Consider the following 27,838-nt stretch of genomic DNA (forward strand, 5'->3'; position numbering starts at 1 on the left):
TTTATATTTATATCATAGTATCTCAATTCACAAACAGACTGTTTTACTGTCAGAGGGAAAATGAAGCAGGTTAGATTCCAAACATGAGCTGCTTTACTCTGAAAAGTGACAGTATAGAAATGCACCTTCTTTTCTAACTGCTCTACTTATTGGTGTGTATTCAGCCCTACCTGCTAAATTTCTTGCCAAAAAATAAGTTTTACTTTTACTCCAATTATCTCTGCAAAGCCAAGGAGATACGAGAGAATGAGCTGAATTCTATTCCTTCTGGCACATTACCAAGTTTCACTCAATAATACCTGTGTAAACCTATTTGGCTTCACGGGCCTGCTATTATCTGTGATGATGTATGAGAGAGAAAGAACCCATTTGAATCTCAATGATTTTGCAGGACAAGCAGTTATGAAAACACACCTATCTGCTCATAACCTGAGCTCATTTGATAGGGAAATATTTGATCATTTAACATGGATGCCCTCAATTCCAATTTTGTAGATACTTTTCAGAGTATGGCCACACCTTAAAACATTTCTAATTTGATGGGAGATTCCTTGCAGAATCCTAAATACTTGTGGGTTTTTTTTTAATTAATCAACCACTCTGCTTAGGATTTTAAAAACAAAAGAATTTTTATTAAGTATACAAGAGGACAGGTTTCCCTACTAGCCTGACTCAGGCAGATCATTAATAAACATCGTTCCCAGTGCTGTGCATACTTGCTGATGGCATTGACTACACTGGTGCATCAGCATGATATTTAATAAAATCCAACCATGTTGGCTTCTGTGCCAACAGACATGTGCATAAAACAGTATTTGCCAAGTGGACAGAGACACCATTAGTAAAATCTTATTTTTTGAGCTTCCCTGTGGGATTAGAAGCAATAGGAAGTACAAGACTAAAAAACAATGAGGTAGGACTTCTTAGCACACGTCTAAACCATTTAAAGGAGAGAAAGCTCTTTTCCCCTTACCTTTCCTAGTTTCCATCCCAGGTCCAAGGCCAGAAGTGGTAGATGGTCTAAGTTCAGAGCTGCTCTGAGGAGTCACACTTGCTTTTGCATTATTAGCTTTTCCTTTCTTATCATTCTTTGAGGTGTCATTTGGTACATCAGCTATATCACTCTGGAAAAAGCATTATTACATAATATCATTTGCAGGGGGAAGAGAAATGAAGTGTTTTACTTTAAAGAAAATTCCCCATATATAGGTTTTCAAATATTATTTTCAAACAAAGATCGTATAACCTATTTTTTCCTGAAAATTAATAAGGACGGCTCCTTTTAAATATTAGATACATGAATGTGCTGCCATGACTGAAAAAATTTCCTCATGTTTGTGACTATATTTGGGAATGCAGGGAAGGCTATTTTAATAAATCTGGCAACACGTATCCATGTATTTAAGACTACAAGAGATTTCTATTTGAAAAAATGACAAAGGCTGCGTCTACACAACACCTTAAACTTGAAATAAGAAACGCAATTTGAGCTACGCAAATTGTGCATCTTATCTCGAATCTATTTTGAAATAGGCTATTTTGAAATTTGGCGCGTCTACACAGCACCAAATTTAGAAATAATGCACTATTTCGAGCCATCCCTTATCCATCATTCAACGAGGTTTGTTGGAATGGTGAAATAGCATGCCTGTTATTTAAAAAAATATTTCAAAATAATGGCTTGTGTTGACGTGGGGTAGCTATTTCGGGATACCTGGGGTATCCCAAAATAGCTGTTCAATGTAGATGTACTCCAAGAAAATAACTTGCAATAACAATTTATCAGTGGGAGAACTGACCAAACGTTGTAGTCCAAAAACTCTTTGCAGTGATATTGTGTCTCGTAAAGTGTAGCCTGTATTTTGCATTGTCCACTATATGAAATTATTTTGCCTATGTTCATAGTGAATTTTTACTTACAGTTTCAATACCCATAGCTCTCATCTGGTCTGCTCTTTTTTCCATGACAGATAAAAATTTCTTTGGATCTGACAAAGCATCCACAATATCTGAAAGAAGATCGAATGTTTATCACTTTCTCAACCTTTTCAGAGTCAATCAGAAAGCACAATGCCATTCAGTTTTCACAAAGGCTTTATTCTATTCTTGTCACATGTCCCACAGTCCACAACACTGGGCCAAATTTTCATAGACAGCTTGGTAGGACTGGGTAAGCTTTTTACTTAAGTTACTCTCTCATTCTCCCTGGGCAGAGAAAAGGAGATAAAAATGTCATGATCATTATACATATCAGCTCAGCATCCTCTCTGATTCCAGAAAACGAAATTTACATTTCAAGGTTACTCTAGTTCTACCTTGGATCAGCCAAAAAGCACAATAACCATCATGTGAATCTCCCTCCCCTTCTCTCCCCCAAAAAAGAATCCAACTCTTTCCAATCATTTTATCTGCCATTTATTTATATGGCCCGCATCACTACAGTGTATGTGAGCATGAGGAACGTTAATGGATTTGCCATTACAATACTCCTATTAGTTATGGGCTTGGGAATATGATTATTTCCATTTTAAGGTGGAGAATTTAGGCACAAGTTGAGTAAAGGCCTAATCTAAAGCCCTGCGAAATCTATGGAAAGACTTCTATGCAGAAGGCTTTTGAGCAGGCCATAACAACAATTTAGCAGAGCTCAGAGTTCTTTATAAAGGTGAGCCATAGCATTGTTCTTATTTTACAAATGGAGGAGAAACCGAGGCACAGAGCAATGTCACTTGCCCATGGTCATCAGACAGCCGGTGGCTGAGCCAAGAACAAAACCCAGGTTTTCTGAATCCCAGGTCAGTAATCATTCCACTAGGCCACACTGTCTTCCTTCAGACATTGGTTGAATTTTTTCTCTTGGTTGCCAAAGGGCATGCTTATCAGTTTAGAAGAAAAAAAAATGCCTTCACACAAACAGATCTGAACTTTTCCATGGTTTATAGGTGAAGGGAACTAACTGACTGATACAGATGTCTAAAACAATAGTACAAGTGACATATTTTATTTATAGATTTCCTCCTGTATGGTTCATGTCAGCACTACTGCTCATCCCTCTCACCTTGCCAAGGCCCAAGTCTGGGATGCAACAAAGAGGACATAAATCAATTAGTAAATTAGGATTGTGTTGTGACCCTGTTGCTCTTAAAGCCCTTCTGGTTGGAGCATACCGACAGAAGAATTCCTGCTCCTTAAAAGTGTGGGGAGCAGACCCGCCCCACCCCGGCCTGATTTTAAGTAGTGATGAACCTTACAATGGATCAAGCATTCAAGCATGAACCCCTTAACAGAACTCACAGGTTATTTTTGTCAACTGAGAGAGGGACAGGGACAGACCCAATTGTGGGCAAAGAATCTAAGTCCTACAGGCAAAGTTTTGTGTGAACATCTCCTTCTGTTTCCCCTCCCACACATCCGCTATGAAAGAGCAGGAGAGGGACAAAATGCACAGAAAATTGCTGGGTGTAGAAAAAGCTCATTTTAGATTATTTTTCTTCTTCCCTTCATCTGAGTGGTTCTGCTGACAGCTACCAGATAATGATTGTGAAATCACTTTCCACTCTTATCTGCTTGTGATTCGTACCCCTACATAACTATTTTTCCAATAGTGAAGCTGTGTACCTTCTGCCTTCTCTTAACTGTGTCAAAAAAACCTTAATAAACCCCCTTCCTTTTCTTAAAAGCATCTCAGCTATAAGGAGTGTTCTCTTTTATTAACCCTGCATGCACTGCATCCATGTGTGTATTTAGATCCTGGTTTAACAAGGTACCTAAACTCATGCCTAATTTGAAGCACAAGGAAAGTCCTAGTGACGTGAGTAAAACCACTGTCTTTCAAATTAGGCACACACTTGAGTACATTGCTGAATGGAGACCTGATTATGAATCACTGAAGAAAACAGGAGTTTTACTATTCACACCCACAGGCATGATATTAAAATTGCTGAGGGCTCACCAGGGCAAGCCTTTGGAGCTGCTATAGTTTAACTACTGCACAGGGCCATGCACATTTACAGAATGGTATGAACAGCAAGTATCCCTGACTCCCTTGCCAGTCATGGAAAACATTCACCTTGTCCCATATAGTGTTTTATGCAGGGTTATTGAATCAGGAAGCACCTTTTTGATGATTTAAGTCAGTTTTCCACAACCGGGGTTCCGCGGAACCCTGAGGTTCCGCAGACCATCGTCAGGGGTTCCGCAAGAAATCGTGGAATAAATAAATAAATAAATGTTCTTACAATGTAAGCTGACATTTATATATATATATGTAAAAACAGCTCTTTACAAATAAATTTTCTTGACTTGACAATAATTTAGCAGTAATTGAATTGCACTCCCCGCTGTCAACTTTTATATATATAATATATATAAGAGAAAAGTATTTCCAATAAAATATGCTATGTTAATGTCATTAATGTAGTTCATTCATCACACCTTTTACTATATTTTCCCCGGGCAACACCAGGTATTTCTGCTAGTTTTAAATAAATTAATACTAAATGGGCCTTAGAGATGAAGAAGTATCACACAGAAATCCATTCTCTTACCTAAAAGCTATATCCTGATTCAACCATTCACTATTGTACAGAATATGCCTGCACTCTTATTATGGACATCATGAGAGTCATCATGGATGATATTCTAACTTTACTGTATTCTGGAGGAACACAACTGATTATTCAGATAAAATACAACTAACCCCTTCCTCACACGCTGGAAGGAAAGTCGTGAGTTTGACTACTTCCCCTCAGACACAATACCATGTTCATGGTGGACTTTTTTAAATACAGAATATTGTGATTTTAAAAAGTAACCCATCTTCTGGTTGCTTATAGTAAAGAACCATTCTTTGGTTGTGAATTCCAGATAGTCTTAGTAAAACAGCGCTGTACTTCTAAAGTGATGCTTTCAGCAGTCAAGGTTTTTATACAAATCTGAATGTTATTTCACATACCAGAATTGTGTGTCATATAATGGCTATTTTCAAAGTAACTAGTTGTGATGTCATAGATAAAGAACAAGACTAGGGATGCATACACTAGTCCAGGAAAAAAAACTATGAACCAGTTAGAATTTGGGGGATAATCTTGCAGTCCTTATGCAGGCAAACATCCCTCTGAAGTTACTGGAAGTTTTGCCCAAGTCAAAAATGAACAATCAGACCCTCTGTTCTTAGTATCTACTTGATCAGTATGTTTGTACGAGATATGTAAGTTGCATTAAATAATTTTGTTTTTACCTAGACAGCTCAGTTAACCACCTGAAAGCAGGGGAGAGAACAGCCTCGCTGAGCCCCAGGGCAAAGTGTGTGTGTGGGGGGGGCCAGCTCCGTGTTCCTGGACAGGGTGGGGACGGAAGCAGCCAACCTTCAGCACTGCCTAGACCACGACACGCTCCCTCCCAGCCCTTAGCACCACCTGGGACATCGTGCACGGTGCTCCAGTGGTGAATTAAAGAGGCCTGTGCTCTAGCCACTACTGCACTAGAATGGCAGCGGGCAAGCAATCGCAAGACCCCAGGGCAGCTGTCCCCTTTCCCCCACACTGTCGGTGGGCCTGCCTAAAATAGACTGTTCCACTATTGCCCACCAACTGGTATCCTCTCTCCTCACTCGTCCAACAGATATGAAATGGGCATAGCTTTCTCCCAAGCACATAATGGTCCCAGCACCCTGAGTATTTTCCCTCTCCTCTAACTGAGCAGCTGCCCTTCCAGTCCCTAGATCCTACCCTTTAACAAAAATCCATGCCTGCCTCGATCCTCCAACCATGACACAGTATTTAAAAATGGACCTTGAATCTCAAGAACTTAAAAAAAAAAAAAAAAAAGCAAGCTCCTTAAGTGTGTGGGAGTGTGAAACCTTTGCAAATTGTGTTATCAATCATTTATAAACCTCATCAAAGGCTCAAAGTTTCTTTTGGAAGTAAATTATTCACCATTCTTTCCACCCCACCACTTGTCCTATGCTTAAATTTTCCTTTTTTTATGGTCTTTTTGGTAAGGTGATTGAATACTAAAAACTTTTGAAGCTGTGAGTTCAACAACAACAACAAAGTTGTGTATAACCACTGTAACCCTAGAAAGCATATGTTATAGACACAGAACTCACAACACAAATGAATCATAGAACACTAGAACTGGAAGGGTCCTCGAGAGGTCATCGAGTCCAGTCCCCCGCCCCCATGGCAGGACCCAGTACCGTCTAGACTAGTGGTCCCCAATGCGGTGCCTGTGGGTGCCATGGCGCCTGCTGGGGCATTTACATGCGCCCGCCAAGTGCTCGGGGTCAGCCCCATCCTGGGCACGCAGCACATGTGCGGCGCCAGCCCCGGGTGCATGGGTGGCCCCGCCCCCGGGTGCGTAGCACACGGGGAGTGCTGGCCCCAGGTGCACGGTGCATGGGGAGTGCTGGCCCTGGGCGTGCAGCGAATGGGCGGGCCTGCACCCGGGCGCACAGTGAGCACTGTCCCCGGGTGCGCGGCGAATGTGCAGCCCCACGCCAGGACGCGCAGCGCATGGGGGGCGCTGGCTCTGGGTGTGTGGCTATGGGGGGCGCCGTTCCAGGTGCACGGCGAATTGGCAGCTTTGGCTCTGGACGCACCCGGCGCGTGAGCAGCCCCATCCCCGGGTGCCCGGCAGCTCCAAAAGATTAGGGACCACTGGTCTAGACCATCCCTGATAGATGTCTAACTTGCATAATATAATATAATATAATATAATATAATATAATATAATATAATATAATATAATATAATATAATATAATATAATATAATATAATATAATATAATATAATATAATATAATGCTTACTTATGTACACTCTCTCTATGTTAGTGCTTACTTATGTACACGCTCTATATATCACAAAAGCCTCTTTTTAAACTCTGCTGCCCCATTTTGTATTTATTCAGACCGGTATTGTGTACTGTGGTCATTAAGAACAAGAGAACTGAAACAGCTCACAGAAAACTAGCAAACCACGTGAAAAAAACCCAAACCCAAACCCAAAACGGTGCATGCTTTTCCTAACCCTAATATGAAGCAATGCTAATCATTATTATTTGGCATGAGAGACGTTCCTAAATCTTACTCCTACAGGGAAAAAAAGAAAGCAGTTCAAAATTGGGATTCTTGATATTTTAACTAAACAATTTAAAATACTAATTGTAGTTGATAAAACAAATGTAAAAGACAGAGCAGATGACAAGCACACAAGTCCCACAGGCAAATGTAATAGTAGTGATGCCTTCTGGACATCAAAAGCAACACCTCAAGTCTCTTTTGGTCATCAGGCTACTGCTCCATATCAGTGAGGAAAATATAATGGGTGACAGGTCAAAAATGACAGTGTTTGGGAAATGAGAAATAATAACTGAGCTTCTTTAGTTCTCATTAGCACACATAGGCAACAAGAAATCACATATAGTTTCCTGACCCTAGCAATATTTCACTCTAATGATGAAACTACGTGGGGGGAGGGGGGAACATTATTTTATAATGTCTTGACATCTTACAGACAAAGCATCTGTTGAAATGTTGGCAATTTAGCAGAGCAAGCGACACTGAGCATTTGCTGTGGCAGCGAAGCTTCCTCCCCAGGAGCAAAGCCAGTAGCAAAGTCTCTTCCCTGTGAGCAGAACAGGCAGTCCTGACCCACCCGGCTCCTGGGAAAGCAGCTTTGCTCAGTGTAACCAACACCGGTAACTGAGTGATAAGCATCCATTTATCGGTTAAATGGTTAGTCGTTTGCACTCAAACATCCCTAGTGTGAAGAGTAAATTCTTAAAAAAAACAAACCCAAAATTCTGCAGATTGAACAGTAAATAGGAAACTCATCGGAATTTATGTATGTCCCACTTTAGCTAAGCTGCAATTTCAAATGGAAATCTTTGTTTATACATTTGATCTCATTCATAAATATATCCGTTATAAGTGGGTTCCAGAACTTTACAAAACGCATGGTCCCAATTTAGAAACTCACTCTGATTCAGAACAGTACTGTGAGCATGTGCTTATATGCTGAATATAACAGCATTGAATGAAGCACATGCTAAAGTTCTTTTCTGAATTGGGGGCCTTCGTGCTAAAAACTGTTGGTTAAAGCTGATTCCATGAAAACAGGGAACAATCAAATCAATGGAAAACATCTCACTGATGTCAGTGGGAGTAAATGGGTAACTTATCATTTTTGCCATCAAAGGCCCTGATTCTTCAAACATTTATGCATATGCTGAATTTTAGGCATGAGAGCTGTCCCAAAAGCCAGGACCTAATGTTTTCTTTTTAAAGCTTAGTGGTAAATACTAACAAATGGTGTGTATATATTTAAAAATATATTTGGCTAAAAATAGTCCCTTTAACAGTCTCTCTCTCTCTTTTACTACTGAAAATCCAATCTACATGAAAGTTGCACTAACTATTTTGCACTATAGTGATAGAAATGTAGCCGTGTTAGTCTGGTGTAGCTGAAACAAAATACAGGACTATGTAGCACTTTAAAGACTAACAAGATGGTTTATTAGATGATGAGCTTTCATGGGCCAGACCCACTTCCTCAGATCAAACAGTGGAAGAAAAATAGTCACAGCCATATATACCAAAGGATACCACGAAAGCTCATCATCTAATAAACCATCTTGTTAGTCTTTAAAGTGCTACATAGTCCTGTATTTTATTTTGCACTAAACTCAGTAACCTTCATATTTTGAATTAATTTTATAAAGAGCAAAAAAATAATTTTTCCAATGAGGTTTCCCAAAATCTCTTTGGGGGTGAAAAGTCTCAGAGAGGCAGCCGTGCTAGTCTGTATCTGCAAAAACGAGGAATCCTACGGCACCTCTGTAGCCAGACACACACCCCATCTTGTTTTTCCACGAACCCCATCTTGTCCCCCCCCCCAGAGAGCAAGAGAAAGGCAGTCAGCCTTTGATGCCCTGGGAACACAGGTGTGCTGCCTGTCCCTGACTCTACCATAAACAGAAACCAGACAGTAAATGGGCTAGCTAATGACCCGGGGCCTCCCGTCGCCCTGATGGCTAGTACCAGTAATTGACACGCCTGCACTGTCCCAGGAGAGGAATCTTCGCCCATCACATACCAGAGGTGCCCATTGTCTGCAATTTCCCAGGTGTAAATTATGCTTTACACCCTTCGTGGGAAACTTGGCATTCAAAGCCATTTTTCCTAATTGGCCACTTAAGAACAGGAAGAAGCCTACATGACCCAAGGGGTATAAAAGAGGTTCAGCAGCCCACCCCATTTGAGCTCCAATCATCTATACCTGCTGGCAGGTATTGATTGTCTCCCGAGGTCTGTGGGACGCCCAACCTCGCCCTACTTCTTCCCGAGGGATTGAGAGAAAGACGCTGGCCACGCCAAGTCTGGAACGCAGGGGTGAGAATATATACCTGCTATGTGTCTATTTTGCATGCATTTAATAAGAGCTCAGAGAACCAAAGGGTTTCATGGTACCTGTAAGTGACTTATTAGTGTAATTTCTGTCCTGTCCTTTGTAGTGTCTGTGTTATCTGTAACACAGTAGTAGCATTTAACAACTAAGTTTACCCTGTAACAATAAATAGTAACTGTTTAAGCTTTAACCTGACTCCTTCAGTTGCTATAACAGAACCAAGCACAATTTAAAGAACTTCAGCCGGTCATAAGGGACTCACTGCCCTGACCGTCGGCTGACAACCTCAGACACAAACAGCCTCTAAGGTGCTACAGGACTCCTCATTGTTTTTGAGGGTGATGTTCACATCTGTGCACAAGGATACAACAAAGGCCTATGGACCACTTAAAATCCATTGTGAGCCTTACTTTGAGGTCTTAAGTAGCATACAGGAGGCCCATGGTCCATGCTCCATACCGGAGCATATTTCAAACCACCTGAAAAAAATTTCTCAATGGCAAATACTTACTGAGAATAGAAATTGCCCGGTACACCCACCTGCAGTCTGACAATAAGATGACGTAGGGCAACTAAAATATATATAAACAAACAAGAACATCCATGGTCTTCTGCCATTCTGCGATAGTTGTGTTGCTACCTAATCTATATCCCCAGTAGCACAACAATGGTGGTTAACGCTGCTTCCCTGCAGACAGTGGCATCTTGTTTGCACTCTAGATTATTAAACTACAATGCATGTTTAATTTAGACATTTACTTCAGTTAATATATCCAAATGAGATCTTTCTAAGGAAATTAAGAGATTCTAAAAAAGATTAAGCACTGGCAAATTGAACAAGATCAAATTCAGATAACCCTGGGAAATATAATTCTAGCTTTGTTTCTTTCTAAACTACAGTATAAATCACTGTTCTATATTGTGATTTGGGAAGGCTACACTCTTGTTAGTGTTATCATTAGAGGCAAAAGTAAAGATACCTTAACAAGATATAAAAACTTTCCTACAGATTAAATATCTAACATTTGTCCAGTGCACTTATTTTTTATTGCATACTTACTTATTTTCTATTGCATAATTCATTTTTATCCTTTGCATTCTAAAAGCTGAGATTCACAAAAAAAAAAAAAAATGCAGTGTAACTGTTCATCTTACCTCCAAACCCATCAGGAACGTATGTTTTGAGGACAATGTTGCAGAAAACTGTAGGCAGAGACAGTGGTTTGTTGCCTTCATTTCGAAGGGAAATGTGTCTGTAGCCTGCCTGAAGGCCATCAAGAGGCAGGATCCTCTGGCCAATCAGTCTGTTGTTGTCATCATAAACTGCTATTCTCAGGACAGCGAGATCAGGTAGAATAACCTGGGAACCCATAAAATAAAGACATTCATGGACTCTCATGATGTTACAAATCTCCCAAGAACCACGCTGAAAAGCACCCAAAAATCATAGTGATAGAAATGTAGCCGTGTTAGTCTGGGGTAGTTGTGCGAGTTTCTTCATATGGTTGATGGATTTCCATTCCAAACGGCTAAATGTAGTGCCTTGCATGTAGAATAGTGATAGAAATGTAGCCGTGTTACTACCCCAGACTAACACGGCTACATTTCTATCACTATTCTACATGCAAGGCACTACATTTAGCCGTTTGGAATGGAAATCCATCAACCATACCAAAAATCATACAATCTCATGGGCGTCCACTTCTATTGCTGGCAAGCACAGACTACTTATCTCTAACAGTATGTCTACAATAGTTTGTTAATTCGAGGTAGGTAGGCAAATGAGGTGACGGGAGTTCCAAATGAAGCCCGGGATTTAAATATCCTGGGCTTTATTTGCATGTTCCCATCCGGTCGCCATTTTGAAATTTCACTAGCCCGAACACATGCAGCAGTGAAATGTTAATTCAAACTAAGTCCTTAGTTCGAATTAACTGTTACTCCTTGTGGAATGAGGTGTAACAGTTAACTAGAACTAAGTTCTTAGTTCGAGTTAAGATTTGACTGCCGCGTGTAGCTGCGGGCAGTTAGTTCGGACTAAGGGGATTTAAAAATGGCGGCTGGACGGGAAGATGCAAATAAAGCCCGGGATATTTAAATCCCGGGCTTCATTTGCAACTTCGAATGCCTACATTAGCCTCTCTAGTTCGAACTAGGGGGCTAGTGTAGACATACCCTATAAGAGAATGGCATCACCATTTGCTGGATATATGGTGGACAATTTCAGACATTGAGGCATTGCTGGAAAAAAGTTCTCTCTCTCTCTCTCTCTCTCTCTCTCTCTCTCTCATTGTTGGTCTTAGTTTTTGGAGCACAGAAAAGACATCAATTGCATAGTAAGGGGAGGTGAAAGGGCAGAGGAACAGTGTGTTACACACTGTCTGTAGAAAAGGAGCTCCAGGGGAAGAGGTGATGTGCCCTCTTAATAAAGAGGACCTGACTGAGCAAGGAATCAATACTAATTAAAATAACACTGAGACGTTATTACTTTCCTTTTTCTCTCTGTTCTGCTCTATTAATGAATGCCTGAGACTAACTCCCCAGGGAGGAAACATAGGCTTTTTCTTCTTTGGAACCACTGTCTTCCTTTAAGCCTTTAAGGACACAGCTTGCAGATCTCGGTGCATGCCTGAGCTATTCACAGACACCATAGTGAACTTTCCCCGTTAAGTACACTCTGACTGATCAGAGGGAAGCATCCTCAGGACACCATATCACAAGCATGGACCCCTCACAACAGAATGACAACACAAAACTTGGGTTAGCATGGCAAAAGCTTTCGTATCAAACAGAACAAACAGAATTCACGTGTTACCTGCTAGCATTTGTGTAAGGTTAATGCCATCATGGGAGGAGCCCCAACTTAACCCAACTAAGCAGCATGGGTAAAATCTTCTCTTTCCATGTCACAGGCCAGCCCACCATGCATTATGGGATGGGTGGACTATATCATCATTCTCAGTACTCATCACTGTCTGTAGAAATTCAAGCCCCCGGCTTGTAGCTAATTTTAACACCTCCTCTATGATGAAGGTCGGTACCCGGAACAAAGGCCCCTTGGTTGTTTACTCATATTATACTTACAAGGGGTCAAGCTGTGAAAAATGAATTCCGATGGAACAGGTGAAGCAAATCATAGTGTATTTTACAAGCATGTGTGCTCTGAGTAGGAAGAACCTAAAGGGCAGCAGATGTAAGTCATCTGGTTACCCCGCCCAGGGCAAAGGTGCCCACAGTGACTTCAGGTTTTTCCTCTTGCTCAGTTCTGAGTCCTCTATGCAGGAAAGTACTTGTATTAAATAGAGATGCATTCCTGAACTGGGGTACTAGCAACACAGCATGAGGGCGAGCCACCTCCCAGGAGAACTTAGTCTACTACGTTAACTTCAGTTCTATTACACATTTGCTACAATGGAAGCAGATTGTCTGCATTACTCAATATACATATAAAAACACCTTAACCACCAGGCAAAACCTGTCACTAAAGAAAAATTCTGCAAGACGACAGAACAGGTGATAGAAAAACAGACATTATCAAAGACAGCACTGTTAACGCATGTATTTTGGATGAAACTCCAGTTGACACACACACACAAAAATCAGACTGAAAGAGAAAAACTGAACATTCGAGGTGACGACTGATCTGCCTCTAGGTGTCCACTGTACAGTACCACAAAAAAGGTGGTGGTTTTTTCTAAGTACATGACACACAAGGTGTACAAGAGGAGGGAGCTGGCCACGTGTCTGAGGAACACAGCGCCCTTTCATCGTTTCCATGGAATGACATTGACCTTAGCTTTGGATGCAGCATCTCACCTGCCCTCTTGGCTGAAGGAACAGTGCAAGATAGCAGCCACTGTCAGGGCAGGGAAGAAGACATCTCCAAGGAATGTTGGTGTCCACCAGCGGGCGCTCACTCAGAGCAGACTGCATACCTGGAACACAGGCATTGCCACGAAGGACATGGGTTCCTCCAAGAAGGAGGAGGAAGCAAAAAAGAGGAAAAAGCCAGACAGATAAAAAAAAAAAAATCATGTGACAACTACAGAAGTTATCCATTACAAAAAACTGTTGAAAGTTTCATTCAGCCTTAAAGGTTTACAGGTTTACCGTGGCAAACAGGAGGCCTACAAATGTAAGGTCCAAACCTGCAACTCCTTGTTCATGGGAGTGACTCTTATTCATGTGTGTGGTTACACTGAAGCAAAAGAGATTGCTCCTGGAAGCAAAGAATATTCACATAGGAAAGGGCTTCAAAAACACTAACGTATACATTCTAAAATGCCTACCTTTCGAAATACAAATGATTCTTCATTGTAAACAGGGTTCAGACCATTGTTCATCACCATGCGGGTTCGAAATTCTTTACGTATCGTGTCCGTAGGTAACCCATACATATCCACTTCTACATACGTACCAATTTTTTTATCTGATAAGAACTGACCAGATATCACCTGAAAAAGAAGAAAAGGAATTAAATATACTACTCTGGGCTAAAGAAAGAAACAGCAATATAGCATATTTGGTATTTTATAGTGAGTGGAAACAATCTCACCTGTATTCTTTATCAAATAACAGTATTTACATATGTTCATTAAGCAAAATCATATTCATTTAGTACGGTAATATTCTTCCACAGCATCTAATAACCACTGAATTTCAAGTTAGTACAATTGGTTTTGTAAATAAAAAAGTAATTCTAATTTTTTTATCAATATGTGCACACACAACAAATGACAGAAAATGGGTATTACTCAATGATGAATTAGGCCTATTTATAAATGTACATAAACTACTTATTTTTAAAAATGAGATTCCATGCTTATATTATGCATCTGTAAAAACAAGTAAACAGTGTCTTTTCTGATAGAATTCCTCTTTTTTATTTTGGGCATTTCATACTAAATTTTAACGAAAGTGAGATGCTGACTTGATGGTCATTCTAATAAACAGCCCAATGGGAAGGTCATATAGGGCACGTCTACACTACAGAGAAGATCGAAGCTGCCACAGTCGATCTTCCAGGGTTTGAAATAGCAGGTCTAGAGAAGACGTGCTAATTCAAACTGAGAGGGGCACTCCGGTTGATGCTGGTAATCCTGCTTCCATGAGGAGTAAGGGAAATCAAAGGGAGAGTCTTCTCCCTTCAACTTCCTGCAGTGTGGACAGTGCCAAAAGATAAGCTAAGGTACTTTGACTTCAGCTACGCAATTAACGTAGCTAAATTGCATGTCTTAATTTGACCTTATCCCGTAATGTAGACATACCCATATTGTTCTCCCTATTTAGCAGCAGCTGCTGTGTGCATACACTAGTCTTTGATCTAAGGACTCATGACAGCATAGTACTTAAGAAGAGGCTTAAGTGCTTTACTAGTTTGCGGTCTCACTGCAGAGACTGAAAACAAATTAAATACACATGCGCAAATGCACTAATATGCAACTGGACGTACAGTGGCAAAGACACTGGCTTTTCTCTCATGAACATGTTCGTTCAAACCTTGGTTTGAGTCACAAGTAGTCTCTTTCAAACTTGCCATATCAGAGGAAAACACTGGCCAGTTTGGCAGATCTTTCATCAAGGGACACTTTGGCTTATAACAGAAAATGAATCAATTCAGAACAGACTTCCCCCCCCCCTCCCCAAAAGGACTAGATTGCTCCTTGGTAACAGGCATATGACAGCTTTTACCTCTAGGTCACAGCCACTGTAGTTAATTGCAAGTTATTGTGATCTCACTCACTCTGTGGCCTATATAAAACAACTTGGTGAATATGTGTGAACTTTACATAACTATTATCATAAGTGGCACTAATAGACAAATGTGGTGGTACATCTGAACCAAGCGGTCAATAATCTTATGGAGGTGGAGACTGAATTATCTTCTTTTTCTCTTGTATTACCATTGTGTCTTGGCCTGGATCAGGGCCCCATTTTGCTAGGTACTTTGCATACAAAGAACAAAAACATGGTTCCTTCCCACAAAGAGTTTCCAACCTGAACATTCTGACGATAGTTTCTACAAAACAGGATTGTCTTACATGAGGGGGGTGGTACACAGGGGAGTTTACACATTGTTGCTGCCCATGCTGTTCTACCTTCAGTGTTGTCATCCAAGCACCTTTTTAAAAACAGCACATTTTCTCTAATGTTTTTACAAAGACATGGATTGGCAGAGCTATCACATGAAGGTTGCTCTGAGTCTGTCTGAAAAACTAAGCTTTTCTCAAGCCAGTGAGGACATGATCCAACAAAGCATATATCTTTGTTCATAACTTTAAGTATGAGTGGTACTACTGATTTTAATGGGTCTATTTTTGTTCTTAAAAGTGCTTTGCTAGTGCATAAACACCTTCTTTGGGAGAAAATTCTGTGCACTATAAATCTCTTTAATCTATCAGAGAAAGGCCTAGTAAGAACCAATAGCTACAAGATGCAGTCATTTATTGAAATTATTAAGACAGTCCAAATTTTTAACAGTGATGGAGATTAACCACTGAAACAATCAATCAAGGGAAGTGGTGGATTCTCCACCTTTTGGTATCTTCAAATCACGACTCACTATCCATATGGAAGATATATTTTACCCAAATTATGGGGCTCTATACAGGGGCATATCTAGAACAAACACAAATCTCCAATAAATTATTGAAATGAACTGAGGTCAACCAGTTGTTTCAGAAGATGAAGGAAACAGCCAACTGGACAGACATTTTAGACTTAATTTGGACCAGCAGGGAGAAATTGGGTGCAAAATTTGAAGGCAGTTAGGGTGAAATGGATCACAAAATGATAGATTTTATGGTTCTAATGAAAATAAGTAGTGAGAGCAGCAGAATAAAGACAATGGACTTTAAAAAAGCAGATTTCAGCATACTCAAGAGACCTTGTAGGTAAGGTCTCATAGGAACAAAATCTAAGGGAAAAAGAAGTTCTATAGAAGTTCTATAAAGTTGTTCTATAAGTACAGAAATGGATCTGGGGGTCATAGCGGACCACAAGCTAAATATGAGTCAACAGTGTGACACTGTTGCAAAAAAAGCAAACATGATTCTGGATGTATTAACAGGAGTGTTGTGTCCAGTTCTGGGCACCACATTTAAAGAAAGTTGTGGCGACCTTGGAGAAAGTCCAGAGAAGAGCAACAAAAATGATTAAAGGTCTAGAAAACATGAGCTATGAGGCAAGGGTGAAGGAATTGGGCTTGTTTAGTTTTGAAAAGAAAAGACAGAGAGGGGACATGACAGTGGTTTTCAAGTATCTAAAAGGATGTCACAAGGAGGAGGGAGAAAAATTGTTCTCCTTGAAAAACCTTCAGGACAAAAAGCAATGGGCTTAAACTGCAGCAAGGGAGGTTTAGGTTGGACATTAGTAAAAACCTGAAAGATGAAGGAAAGCAGAGGTTCACTACTTATAAGGGGAGCAGAGTTAACAACAGATGACATGAAGAAGGCTAAGATGTGTTATGCCTATTTTGCTTCAGTCTTCACTAAAAAGGTAAATTGTGATCAGATACTTAACACAATCAGTATTAACAAGGGAAAAGGTATAAGCGCCATAACAGGGAAAGATCTGAATAAAAATCACACCATCTGAATTTTTTGTTAGTCTCTAAGGCATGGGTTCCCAAACTGGGGTGTGTGCCCCCCTGGGGGGGGTCGTGAAGAAATTCCAGGGAGGGCACGAGGTGACCCAGCCCCCCCCCCCCCCCATCAAGTTTTGCTGCCGTGCTCAATTCCTTTTTTTTTTTTTTTTTGCTCCACAAGTTTTTTTGGGGGGTAGGGGGTGAGGATTTTTCAAAAATCAGAAAGGAGGGCGTGATGCTGAAAAGTTTGGGAACCACTGCTCTAAGAGTATGTCTACGCTACAGTGTTATTTAGAAATAGTGAATTCAAAATAAGTTATTTTGAAATAACGTGTCTACACACAAAATCTGAGGGTCCTGTGGTCCAGCCCCCAGTTGGTCACAGAAAGGGTTGGTGGTGGCCCCTCCTGCTACGGCGCGGATAGGAGGAGAGGCCATGAGCTGGCTGTGGTGGACGGTTGGCGAGCATAGTGAGAAGGGTGGGCAGCTCCCTAGTCTAATTTAATATAACAGCTCTGTAAAATGCGGGATGCTTAAAATAACCCTAGTGTAATGGAAGCCTTTTGCAGGATTCCTCTCTGCATACAAATATCTTGAATTTGCTGCAAATGTATTCCAAGTCTATATTTATACAGCAGGCCATTCTCCTGTGACAATTTTTTTGTTTAATTAACATGAGCTTATATTCGCCAACACAGCACATGTTGTTATTCTATATTGTCAAGGATTGAAGGCAAAAATGAAACATATTTGAAATTGAGCAGACCAAAGTTGATTTTGACCTGTTCTTTTCTCAGGGTCACTGAAGATTAGGACCTCCCCAATCTGGCACCCTTGGGACCAGAGAATTTGCTGGACTAGGGGAGGTCAATGTTCCCCTGCTGGCTGCCCCACTGCCAGCATCCTCTCCCTGCCGCTGCCCTGTGAACACTGGCTGACCAGGGCTCCTCCCTTCTGCCCACCTGCTGCCACCGGGGATTCCCTAAGGTTCCCCTGCCGGGTCACCCTGCTGCAGCCAGCCCCACGTGGCTGCTGTCAACCCCGCTGCTGCCTGGAGTCCCTGGCCACCTGGCCCTTCTGATGTCGGTGGTTCCCTGGCCAGGGCAGGGGCTCCCTGGCCTCCACCAGGTTCTGCTAATGCCGGGGGTTTCCTATCCCAGCCACTGCTGGCCCAGCCTAGGCTCCCCAGCCTCTGTGTTCTCCCAGCTAGATCCCATTCCCAGCCTCTTTGGTCCGGTAATATCCGGGACCCTTCCGGACCACAGACGTTGCCAGACCAGAGAGTCCCAGAATTGGGAGGTTCAACCTGTGCTACAAGACTGACACAGAACCAATAAATTATGAATGCCATTACTGTACACCATTACCTTAGGGAACAGGTACGCTTACTCCTATTACCCTAGTCCTCCTTTCCCTACCGCTGTTTGTTATATCTAGTTGTTGTGTTTTGTCTTAAACACACTTGTAAATTCTTTAGGGCAGAGCCGGTGCCCTCCAGTACACTGGTTCAGCCCACGGGGTCCTGATTCAGAGTGGGGCCACTGATACAGGAAAAGCTTTGTTATCTGGCACTCATGGGGAATGGGGGTTGCCGGTTAATTTATTGTGCTGGATATTCGAGCTTATTGCTCTGCTCCTGCCCCCTATCTGAAGGAAACTGCAGCGACCAACTCCCGCCTCCTTAGCAAAACTGGGCTCTCTGGCAACTCTTCCCCTCCCCCAGAGCCACACGATGTGGCAAGCAAACAAGCCGGCCAGCTGCCCAGGAGCCCTCCAGCAGATCCGGCTCCCGGCAGGTCAAGCAGGCTGAGGGGGAAGGAAGGTGCCTGGTGATGACAGCAGCTGGTTCAACGGCCAGAGGCATCAAACTGGCCTACTGAACAGACTGGGGACGCTTGAATGCTTGAAGATTTGGGGGTATAACGGACGGGGGCAATGCTGGTTAACCGAGTTTTCCAGATATTAAAGGGCCGGATAACAAAGCTTTTACTAAATAACTCATAAGTTTTACACTTACAGTAGCACTTGGCATTTATACAGGACTTTTCACCTGATGCTTTAATATGCTTTACAAAGGGGGTAAGCTTTACTATCCTAATTTTACTGATACAAGAAACGCACGCACATACACACGCACAATTACTATTCTGCTAACTCCCTCTTCTTCCTCCGAGATGATAGAGAGCTACACAAAACATGTCTTTTATTCATATAATGGCTGATGTGATACTTGGGGTAAATATACCTAATGTTTGACAAAATTTTGCTTGAGGGGTGCTGTTTGGAATTTTCACAGCTCTTCTTCTACTAGATCTATATAAAGTGATCACGGAGACCAGAGCATTTTCCCGAGCAGCATTCTGAGTTAGCGGAGCTAATAAGAGTATTGGCAGAGAGTGGAAGAAATGCAGTAAAAAGTCATTTTATGCCACTTTTCTTTCTGTCTCTGTCTCGGTAGCCTCTATCCAGATCAGGATCAAAAGATTTAGACTAGTTTAGTAAAATAACCTAGGAGTTTTATGGATTCTACTGCCTCACAGATGATTCATATAATTCAAAAAGTTAGGACCTCTGTACCTAGCCTTTTCATAACATCCAAACTGGACATAAGTAAGGCTGCTCTATGAATGAAAAGTATTTGTACCCCCCATCACCTCTCTCTACTAATTTTCCATAACTGATTTTCCTCAACTAATCCTACTGAAGCTTTGTGTTATCTCTTTTTCTAGAGGAGCCGTGACACTATAAATGTGGCAGCCATTTTTGAAGATCTACATGTACTGAAAATGTCCTACGGAAACATTCCCATGACAAAACCTTGTCTGTAGTAACCAGTAGAACATACATGATTCTGGATTACCTGCAGGCATAAGCTCATCATAGTTTATTTTGCGATGGCTGCTCTAAACCACAAAGAACAGCGGGGGATTTAAAATTCAGTGACACACTTTAAATGGATAATTACAAGCCATTTCTAATTATATCAATTTCTATTCAGCTCAAGCAAACACAGATGTTGTAAACAGCAATCAAATAACAAAAATTAGAACAATTTGATGAAACCCATAAATTCTGAAGAATCTCGCCCTACATATTAGCTATCTGGTCATGTTTAAAATGTGCTTTTGGAAGCTCTCAGATGACTGCACAATCTCAGTTATATTTTACCTGTACTGAACAAGTTGCTGCAATAACACCATCTACTGGCGTTTCAGAGAATGGGTCAAACGTTCGATCTGGTCGTCGCATGAAATCTGGTTTAAGGAGATACCTTATTCAAGAAAGAGAAGAAGAAATTTATTTCTATATGGAACTTTAAATTGCTACTTTATTTATTCTAAGTAATGCTGATGATCTAATTTTAACAAAGGAAATCCACTATGGTATTTTAAAATAGATGCTACCAATCTGGCTTTAAATTCATGCAACTGTGAGCAAGCCCACCTAAATGTTTTATGAAAAATATGGGCTAAATGTTTTATGAAAAAATTGTTTTTTAAAGAATGAGATCCCACCCCAGACAAGATTTATTTAGTAAGTTACATCCTGAAATGGAATTTCCTCATCTGAAGGATAAACCCATGAGGAAAAGCGCTGTTAATACTGACACATCCTTAATTATAGTGGTGTGAATGGTATTGTGCTAATATCACTTACACTGCTTCCCTGGGGACTATCCCCTGGCTCAACATATCAATGAAACCCATTTGTGCACTGATGAGTAACAAATGAGGACTCTGATTCTGAAATACAATGGCAAAGGCTTCTGGACTTCATCTGTGACACAGCTGAAGGGAATTCTCTTCCAACAATGGAAGAAAATGTCCAAATTCACTAGCCGTGCACAGATAGCAGCTGTTACCTACAACACAATTTCGGCTAAGCATCATTAAATACAAATGCTTATCAAAGTCTAGACTGCAATCAGAACAATTAAAAAGGAGCTGGAGGAGCTATGATGACAGAAAGAATCTCACTTTCCACTTTTGGTTTGGTTTCTAGAAGGGAAAGCACTTTTCCTCAGCACCATATAACATTATATAACGATTGTGTGTGGCTTTCTAAATCTTTTAAAACGTATATCTGGGGCAAAAGGGGAACTGTTGGATATTGCTGGGCTGTATGTTAGCCATGATGAGCTGGCTGTGCTCTTACACTGATACAAATCATGATTAACTCATTGAAGCCAATGGAGTAATAACAATGTGAAACGGGGTAGGTCACAGAAGAAAATTAGGAGGCCTGCTGTGTCTATAATACACACACAGGAGCCAAACATATCACACATTGCATTTGTTTAATTCCTTAACATCAGCGCATTTTCACCAAAGAGTTAGATGCATCAATTAGACTTATTCCTTGGATAGTCCTAAAGGGACCTTACATATCAAGTGAATTTTCACTGGGCTTTTGAACCACCACAGAGCGGAGACCAGGGTTTCTTATGTCTGAGTAATGGAGCTGTCCTAATCAGTAGCCCATAAAACACTGATACCACATCAAACCTTCCGTGTACAGTAAAACTCCGATAGTCCGGCATCCAACTGTTCGGCACTCTTGATACTCCGGCATCAAAATGCCAAGCGCTCCTGACCAGCTGATTAAAAAACCTACCGCTTAGCACAGGTGCTGGCTGTAACCAGAGGGAGCATAAGGTTGGGGGAGGGAGGAGGGAGTGGGATCTTGTTACAGCATGGAGAAAAGCCTTTTGCTTCAGCGAAGGGAAAGAAGAGGAGTGGGGGAGGAACATCAGGTTATAGCACTGAGGAGATGCAAAGAGGAAAGGGGAGGGGAGAGGGAGGAAGATTGCGTCCTGGCCAGCTGTTAAGCCGTGCAGCTGTATCGGACCTCCTGATTCTCCGGCAAATCTGATAATCCGGCACCACCTAGGTCCAAAAGATGCCGGATTATCAGAAGTCTACGGTACTATGCATATTACAGAAATATTCCTGCAGAAATCCTCTGGGGCACGTTTCATATTCCATTCCAATGTCAGCTAGGCAGACAAAATCATCCAAGCCAATGACTGATGAAGGGATCTATTTTTGTTTGTTTGAAAATGTCTTACACACTTTAAAAGTATGAGGACAGCACTGGTTGAACCTCTGTAAACTGGGACTCTCCAATCTGACAACACCCGTAGTCCGGATGTTCCAGTACGAGAGAGTTCCACTGGAGGGCTGGCAGCTAGACTACCGCTGAGTTGCCCGGCTCCCCACACTTGGGAAGCACAGTGGATCCCGGCACGCTCCAGTGGGGCAGCCTGTCGAGACCCGTTACAACTGCTCCATTCTGGAGAAATAAACTGGTTTTAAGCTTGACAGGCATATGTGACCATTTTCTGGGAAATCAGCAGACTCATCTCTTGCTTGCATTTACATGCTTTTACATTTACCATAAATTAGCGAATATAACACACATCCAAGTATAACACGCGCTCGTCTATTATCCTCAATTTTTCTAGTGTGTGTAAAAAATATATTAGAAAACCCGGGACGTACATAACCCGCAGAGACTTCTGCTACCTTCATAAAAGAATCTGGTGGCCTTTGATATGGTTGCCATTTGCCAGCTCTAAAGATTCAAGATTATGACATCACGCAGCCTGATAATACTGGGTCTTGTTATTTTATTTGAGTAAACACAACAACATTGCCGCTCTTATTAAATTATTATTAAATCAAAGATGCTGATTTTATTATGTTGATCTTGTCATCTTGTAATATGAGTAAAATGTGAGTAAAAATCAAATTGCAAAAGATGTGGATATATATACCCAGTGGGGGGAGGTGAGGGTATGGTAGGTAAAAACATGGACAACCCAAGAGCTATACTCACTAATTTACAGTACATCCCAGGCTTGCTTTTATCATAATTTTTATCACTAGTTTAGTACAATATCACATGCTGCTTTCTTAAATTTTTTTATTATTCATGCATTTGTATTGCGATAGTGGCTACAGGCCGCAAACAAGTTTGGAGCCCCATTTTGCTAGAGATGGTACAGTCACATAGTAAGAGGCAGTCTCTGCCTCAGAACACAGATACACAAGGCAGACAATGGGTGAGAGAAAGGAAGTGGCGTGACTCGCATTTTATAGATGAAAACCTTTTTCTAAACTCCATCCACTAGGTTCATACAATTATTTCCTTCTGGATAGGATAATTTTCTAGAATTAGACATCACCAGGAAAATCATGTTAGGCCCATCTACTTTTACAGATAATGAACATTTTTTGCCTCTAAAGAGTGCACTATAGCAAACAAATTATAACTACCCACCAAATAAAAACAGATGAAGTATTCTCACTACCACTGAAAATGCAAACAGAATACTAGGTAAATTAATTTATAAATCTTATAGTGACAATTACAATAATGAATGAGAAGAATCCTATTACTAAAGCAACTGTCTTATTTTCACAGTAATTCTGAGGCCATTTAAATAGATTCTAGTCTCCTATTTTCTAAATAATTTAGTATTTTGTATGATTCATCAAAATCTTTCCCTTTCTTCATGTACATTAACTAGTCACTCCCTCACTCAAAACAGAAACAGAATAACCTTGAATAAAAGAATCATGAACATGTATGTTTGAGAGACAGAGATGGAATGATGGGTATCTGCTCTCAAAGTTGCTCTTTCATTACAAATTAGTGGTTACTATTCCTTGTTTGGACACAGTCCTACATCAGTTCCAATAGCTGCCCTTAAGTTCCATGTTTGTTTTTTTAAAATTTTCCAAAGACTACAATCAAGAAAAAAAATCTCCCGTATAAATTAGCCTACAACGTCCAAGTAAATTCAGATTTCTTGTGAACTCTAGTAGGAGTCTTGCATTTTGAGCCAGGTTTTTAAAAAGGATTTGTATTTACAAATGATGATGAATTTAGTTAATTTTGCATGTGCTTTACATAGATTCATAGGCTTTATGATCAAAAGGGTCATTGTGATCACCTGACCTCCTGCACATTGCAGGCTACAGAACCTCATGCACTCACTCCCTAACATCTGGGGGTATGTCTACACTACCACCCTAGTTCGAACTAGGGTGGTAATGTAGGCAACCGGAGTTGCAAATGAAGCCCGGGATTTGAATTTCCCGGGCTTCATTTGCATAAAGCCGGGCGCCGCCATTTTTAAATGTCCGCTAGTGCGGACTCCGTGCCGCGCGGCTACACGCGGCACGGACTAGGTAGTTCGGACTAGGCTTCCTATTCCGAACTACCGTTACTCTTCGTGAAACGAGGAGTATCGGTAGTTCGGAATAGGAAGCCTAGTCCGAACTACCTAGTCCGTGCCGCGTGTAGCCGCGCGGCACGGAGTCCGCACTAGCGGACATTTAAAAATGGCGGCGCCCGGCTTTATGCAAATGAAGCCCGGGAAATTCAAATCCCGGGCTTCATTTGCAACTCCGGTTGCCTACATTACCACCCTAGTTCGAACTAGGGTGGTAGTGTAGACATACCCTGGGTGAGTTACTGAAATCTTCAAATAGTGGCTTAAAGACTTCAGGTTACAGAGAATTCACCATTTACACTAGGTTAAGTCTGCAAATGACCCATGTCCCCTGCTGCAAACAAAGGTGGAAACCCCCATGGTCTCTGAACTGGGGGAAAATCCCTTCCCAGCCCCTAATATGGCGACCAGTTAGACCCTGAGCATGTGGGCAAGATCTAGCAGCTTGATACCTGGGAAAACATTCTCTGTAGTAACTGAGAACCCACCTAGGGTCTCATCTCCAATTTGGGGATTGGCAATTGCCAATGGGCCACATGTCATCATAGGTAGTGTTCTTCATAAACATATCAAGCTCAGCGGAGGTTTTTTGCCCCCACTGTTCTTGGAAGGCTATTCCACAACTTCACTCTTCTGATGGCCAGAACCCTTGGTCTAATTTTGCACAAAATCTCTTCTCATTTAATAAAGCTGAGTGTGGCTGAAAAGTGTATTAACCACACTACTTGGCAAGCATAAATCAACCCCAGGAATTCTGCTCATTTCTATTCAATACCTGGCACCCAATTTTTCATTTGTTACTCATAATTAAAAGTGACAAAGTTTTATGAAAGCTACGGTATAGTGCTGTGATACACAATGAAAAGAGTTTAAATAACTACTCACCCGCATGATCCATTATATTCAAATTTTCCCTGATTCAACTGCATTGCTAAATCTGTCAAGGAACAGAAAGAATTAAGTATCTTGTCTATGTGAATAATGCAGATATAGAGCAACCTTCCTTACAAAATGAACTATGATGCATAGTGTTTGTCCAGAATAACCAATTTAATTCAGGGGGACTTCTACACACTCAACTGGAAGACTTCAGCTTACTTTACAATGGTCAAGTCTTTCTTTACTCAGCAGGCTAAAATCAAATGAGTAGCTAAAAAACCAGATTATAGTTACAGATGTGTTAGGTCCTGATCCTGCAAGTCACTGGGACTCTGCATGAGCACAAGGGTTGGCCTGCCCGGGTCAGTTTACAGAGTCGGGCTTGTAGAGACTACAATACTTAGCTCAGAAGCTTACTGTAAAGCCTGAGTAGTATATTAATGTATAGAGTGCCTATCCACAGATCTTCTTCCTTGCATTAATCACATCAAAAGGGTCCTACACTCCTGTTCAATACTGTACCACAGGGGCGGCAGTAATTTTTGACCAGGGGTCACTTCAGAATTTTTTAACATTGCCCCGGAAGGGGCGGGGCCTCATGCGGAAGGGGCAGGGCCAGCGCACTTCCATGCTTCCCTACCCACAGACCCTGATTGGTCTGGGAGTGGAGGAGTGCACAAAGTATTTGCCCCGCTGCTGCCCCTAGGTCAATCAGGGCCTGGGGGAGGGGGAGCACACAAATTGTCTTGCTCCCTGACCCCGCCCTGCAAGGGAGCGCCACACTTAGAGTCAACCGCCAACTGAGCAGCAGTTGACTAAGGGCCAAGCCTTTTTCAGAGCAGGAGGAGACTTCACACGCTCTTCCCACCCCCAAGTAGGGTTGCCAGGTGTCCTGTTTTGAACCAGATAGTCCAGTATTTGAGCTTTCTGTTCAGGAAACAAATGGAGAAAATATAAATGTCAGGTATTTTCTAAAGAAGATGTCATGTCGATTGTGATGTAATGTCAAGTGTGTCTGGTATTTCTGTTGAAACCATGTGGCAACCCTACCCCCAAGCCCTGATTTGCCTGGTGGTAGAGGAGCACACGAAGTCTCCTCCCGCCCTACCCTCATCCTGCAAAGAGTGTGCGGCGCTTAGAAGTGCCATGCCCCCCGCAGGGTGGGAGGAGACTTTACATGCTCCTGTCCACCCCTAGGCCAATCAGGGGTTGGGGAAGTGAGTGAAGTCTTTCACTCCCTGCCCTCTGGCACGTGGCGCTTAGATTCAAACACCAGGGTTGACTAAGAGCTGTGCGCTCCCCCATCCCCAGGCGCTGATTGCCCTGGGGGAGGGGGAGTGGCAGGGCCTCCGCGGGCCAGATCAACTTGCTTGGCAGGCTGGATCTGGCCTACGGAGGCCCTTTTGCCCACCCCTGCTGTATTGTCTATCAAACTACATGCCAATATGTCTTCCTTTATAAAACCCTACCACCTCTTGTTGGGTTGGCCTCTCCACCGCCATTTGTCTTCAGTCTTATTCTCTTGGACTCTCTTAGCCACATCACCACCACCTCAAGTGGCTGGCAGTCCTGGCCCACTTCCCAGTGCTAAAAATAAGATGTGTCAGTAATTGTGTACTGATCTAGAAATATAGCTGACTTGTAATTATTATTATTTACTATCATATTCTATGTGTTCCTCCACTGTAATGTTCTCTATGGAAGCCAAGCATTTTGTTGCAAAAATAGGACTTGTGTGAAAAGGGTGATTATTTTAGAACTACAATTTATATTGAGTATATTACATTTATTTGAGATCCTAAAGTGCCTTGCTAATTATTTTTGCAAATAAAAGGAGACTGCATTTTCTTCCATGCCTTTTTCAAAAACAATTATTTCTTGTCTTATGCACCCGTGATTCCATACACATCATCATACTGTTTAGCCATATGTCTGCTTCCTCAAAAAACGCCAGGAGGAAATCAGTGGCATCTGTCTGAGTATTCTTGGCCAAGCCTTTCTCTGGAATTTAGGTTGACTGGACATCACTGCCTACCTGGGGTCTGAAAGTTCAGTGAGACCATCTGGCAGCCAGCGTTCCAGAAAATTTGAGGCATGTAATTACTGGAATCAACTCTGCCTCCCTTGGGGTATATCCGACTCATTTGTCGTTTATTATAACTATGTAACATGTTAAGGAAAATGAAATAAACAACATAGAAACCTAAGATCATTTACTCATACCGTTATTATTTCTTGTATGCTGTGTCCTGTTTTCTATGCTCCCATGTGGACAATATATTGTAAAATTAGAACAAAATGATTCTGGTTTATAGGACAGAAGTCTACTGTCTGGCCAGAAATAGAACTGGTGTTCAGTATATGCTTTTAATAGAAGGATACTTCACAAATTCAATTGCATGTGTCTTCAAATACCCTAGTCCAACTGATTCATTGAAAGAGGACATATTGTAATGAATATTGCGTTCTAGAAAAATAAGAATAAAATCCATTTTAAAATACTGAGTATAAAATGGAGCAAAATTAAAAAAAACATGCAATAAATACTTTGTAATGCAGTAATGCAGATCTCTCTGTTTTCTCACTCTTTGCAATTTTACAGAACAAAATTACATTTGAAATAGTCTCAAATGGTATTTTCTTATTTATCATTTTCTTCTCTGTAAGACCATTCTTATGAGCCATCAAAACTTGGCTTTTATATTTATAAAAACACTGAAATTA

General features: G+C 41.4%; 1 protein-coding gene across 12 annotated transcripts in view; it reads right to left on the minus strand.

Annotated features, from left to right (window-relative positions):
* The window catches only part of PLCB4 (phospholipase C beta 4), a 333,392-nt gene that overhangs the window by 55,844 nt on the left and 249,710 nt on the right, over nucleotides 1-27,838 (minus strand). For all 12 annotated transcript variants that reach the window (XM_075925708.2, XM_075925695.2, XM_075925700.2 and 9 more), the window contains 8 exons: nucleotides 27,497-27,581; nucleotides 27,150-27,274; nucleotides 25,121-25,172; nucleotides 20,164-20,266; nucleotides 13,700-13,864; nucleotides 10,566-10,770; nucleotides 1,921-2,009; nucleotides 974-1,124 (listed from right to left, as the gene is read on the minus strand). In XM_075925708.2, coding sequence (XP_075781823.1) covers nucleotides 974-1,124; nucleotides 1,921-2,009; nucleotides 10,566-10,770; nucleotides 13,700-13,864; nucleotides 20,164-20,266; nucleotides 25,121-25,172; nucleotides 27,150-27,274; nucleotides 27,497-27,581 — 975 coding nt within the window. The remainder of the gene's footprint in view (nucleotides 1-973; nucleotides 1,125-1,920; nucleotides 2,010-10,565; nucleotides 10,771-13,699; nucleotides 13,865-20,163; nucleotides 20,267-25,120; nucleotides 25,173-27,149; nucleotides 27,275-27,496; nucleotides 27,582-27,838) is intronic.

The sequence above is a fragment of the Pelodiscus sinensis genome, chromosome 3 (assembly GCF_052426305.1).
Source record: "Pelodiscus sinensis isolate ZL-2025 chromosome 3, ASM5242630v1, whole genome shotgun sequence".
Taxonomy (NCBI): Eukaryota; Metazoa; Chordata; order Testudines; family Trionychidae; genus Pelodiscus; species Pelodiscus sinensis.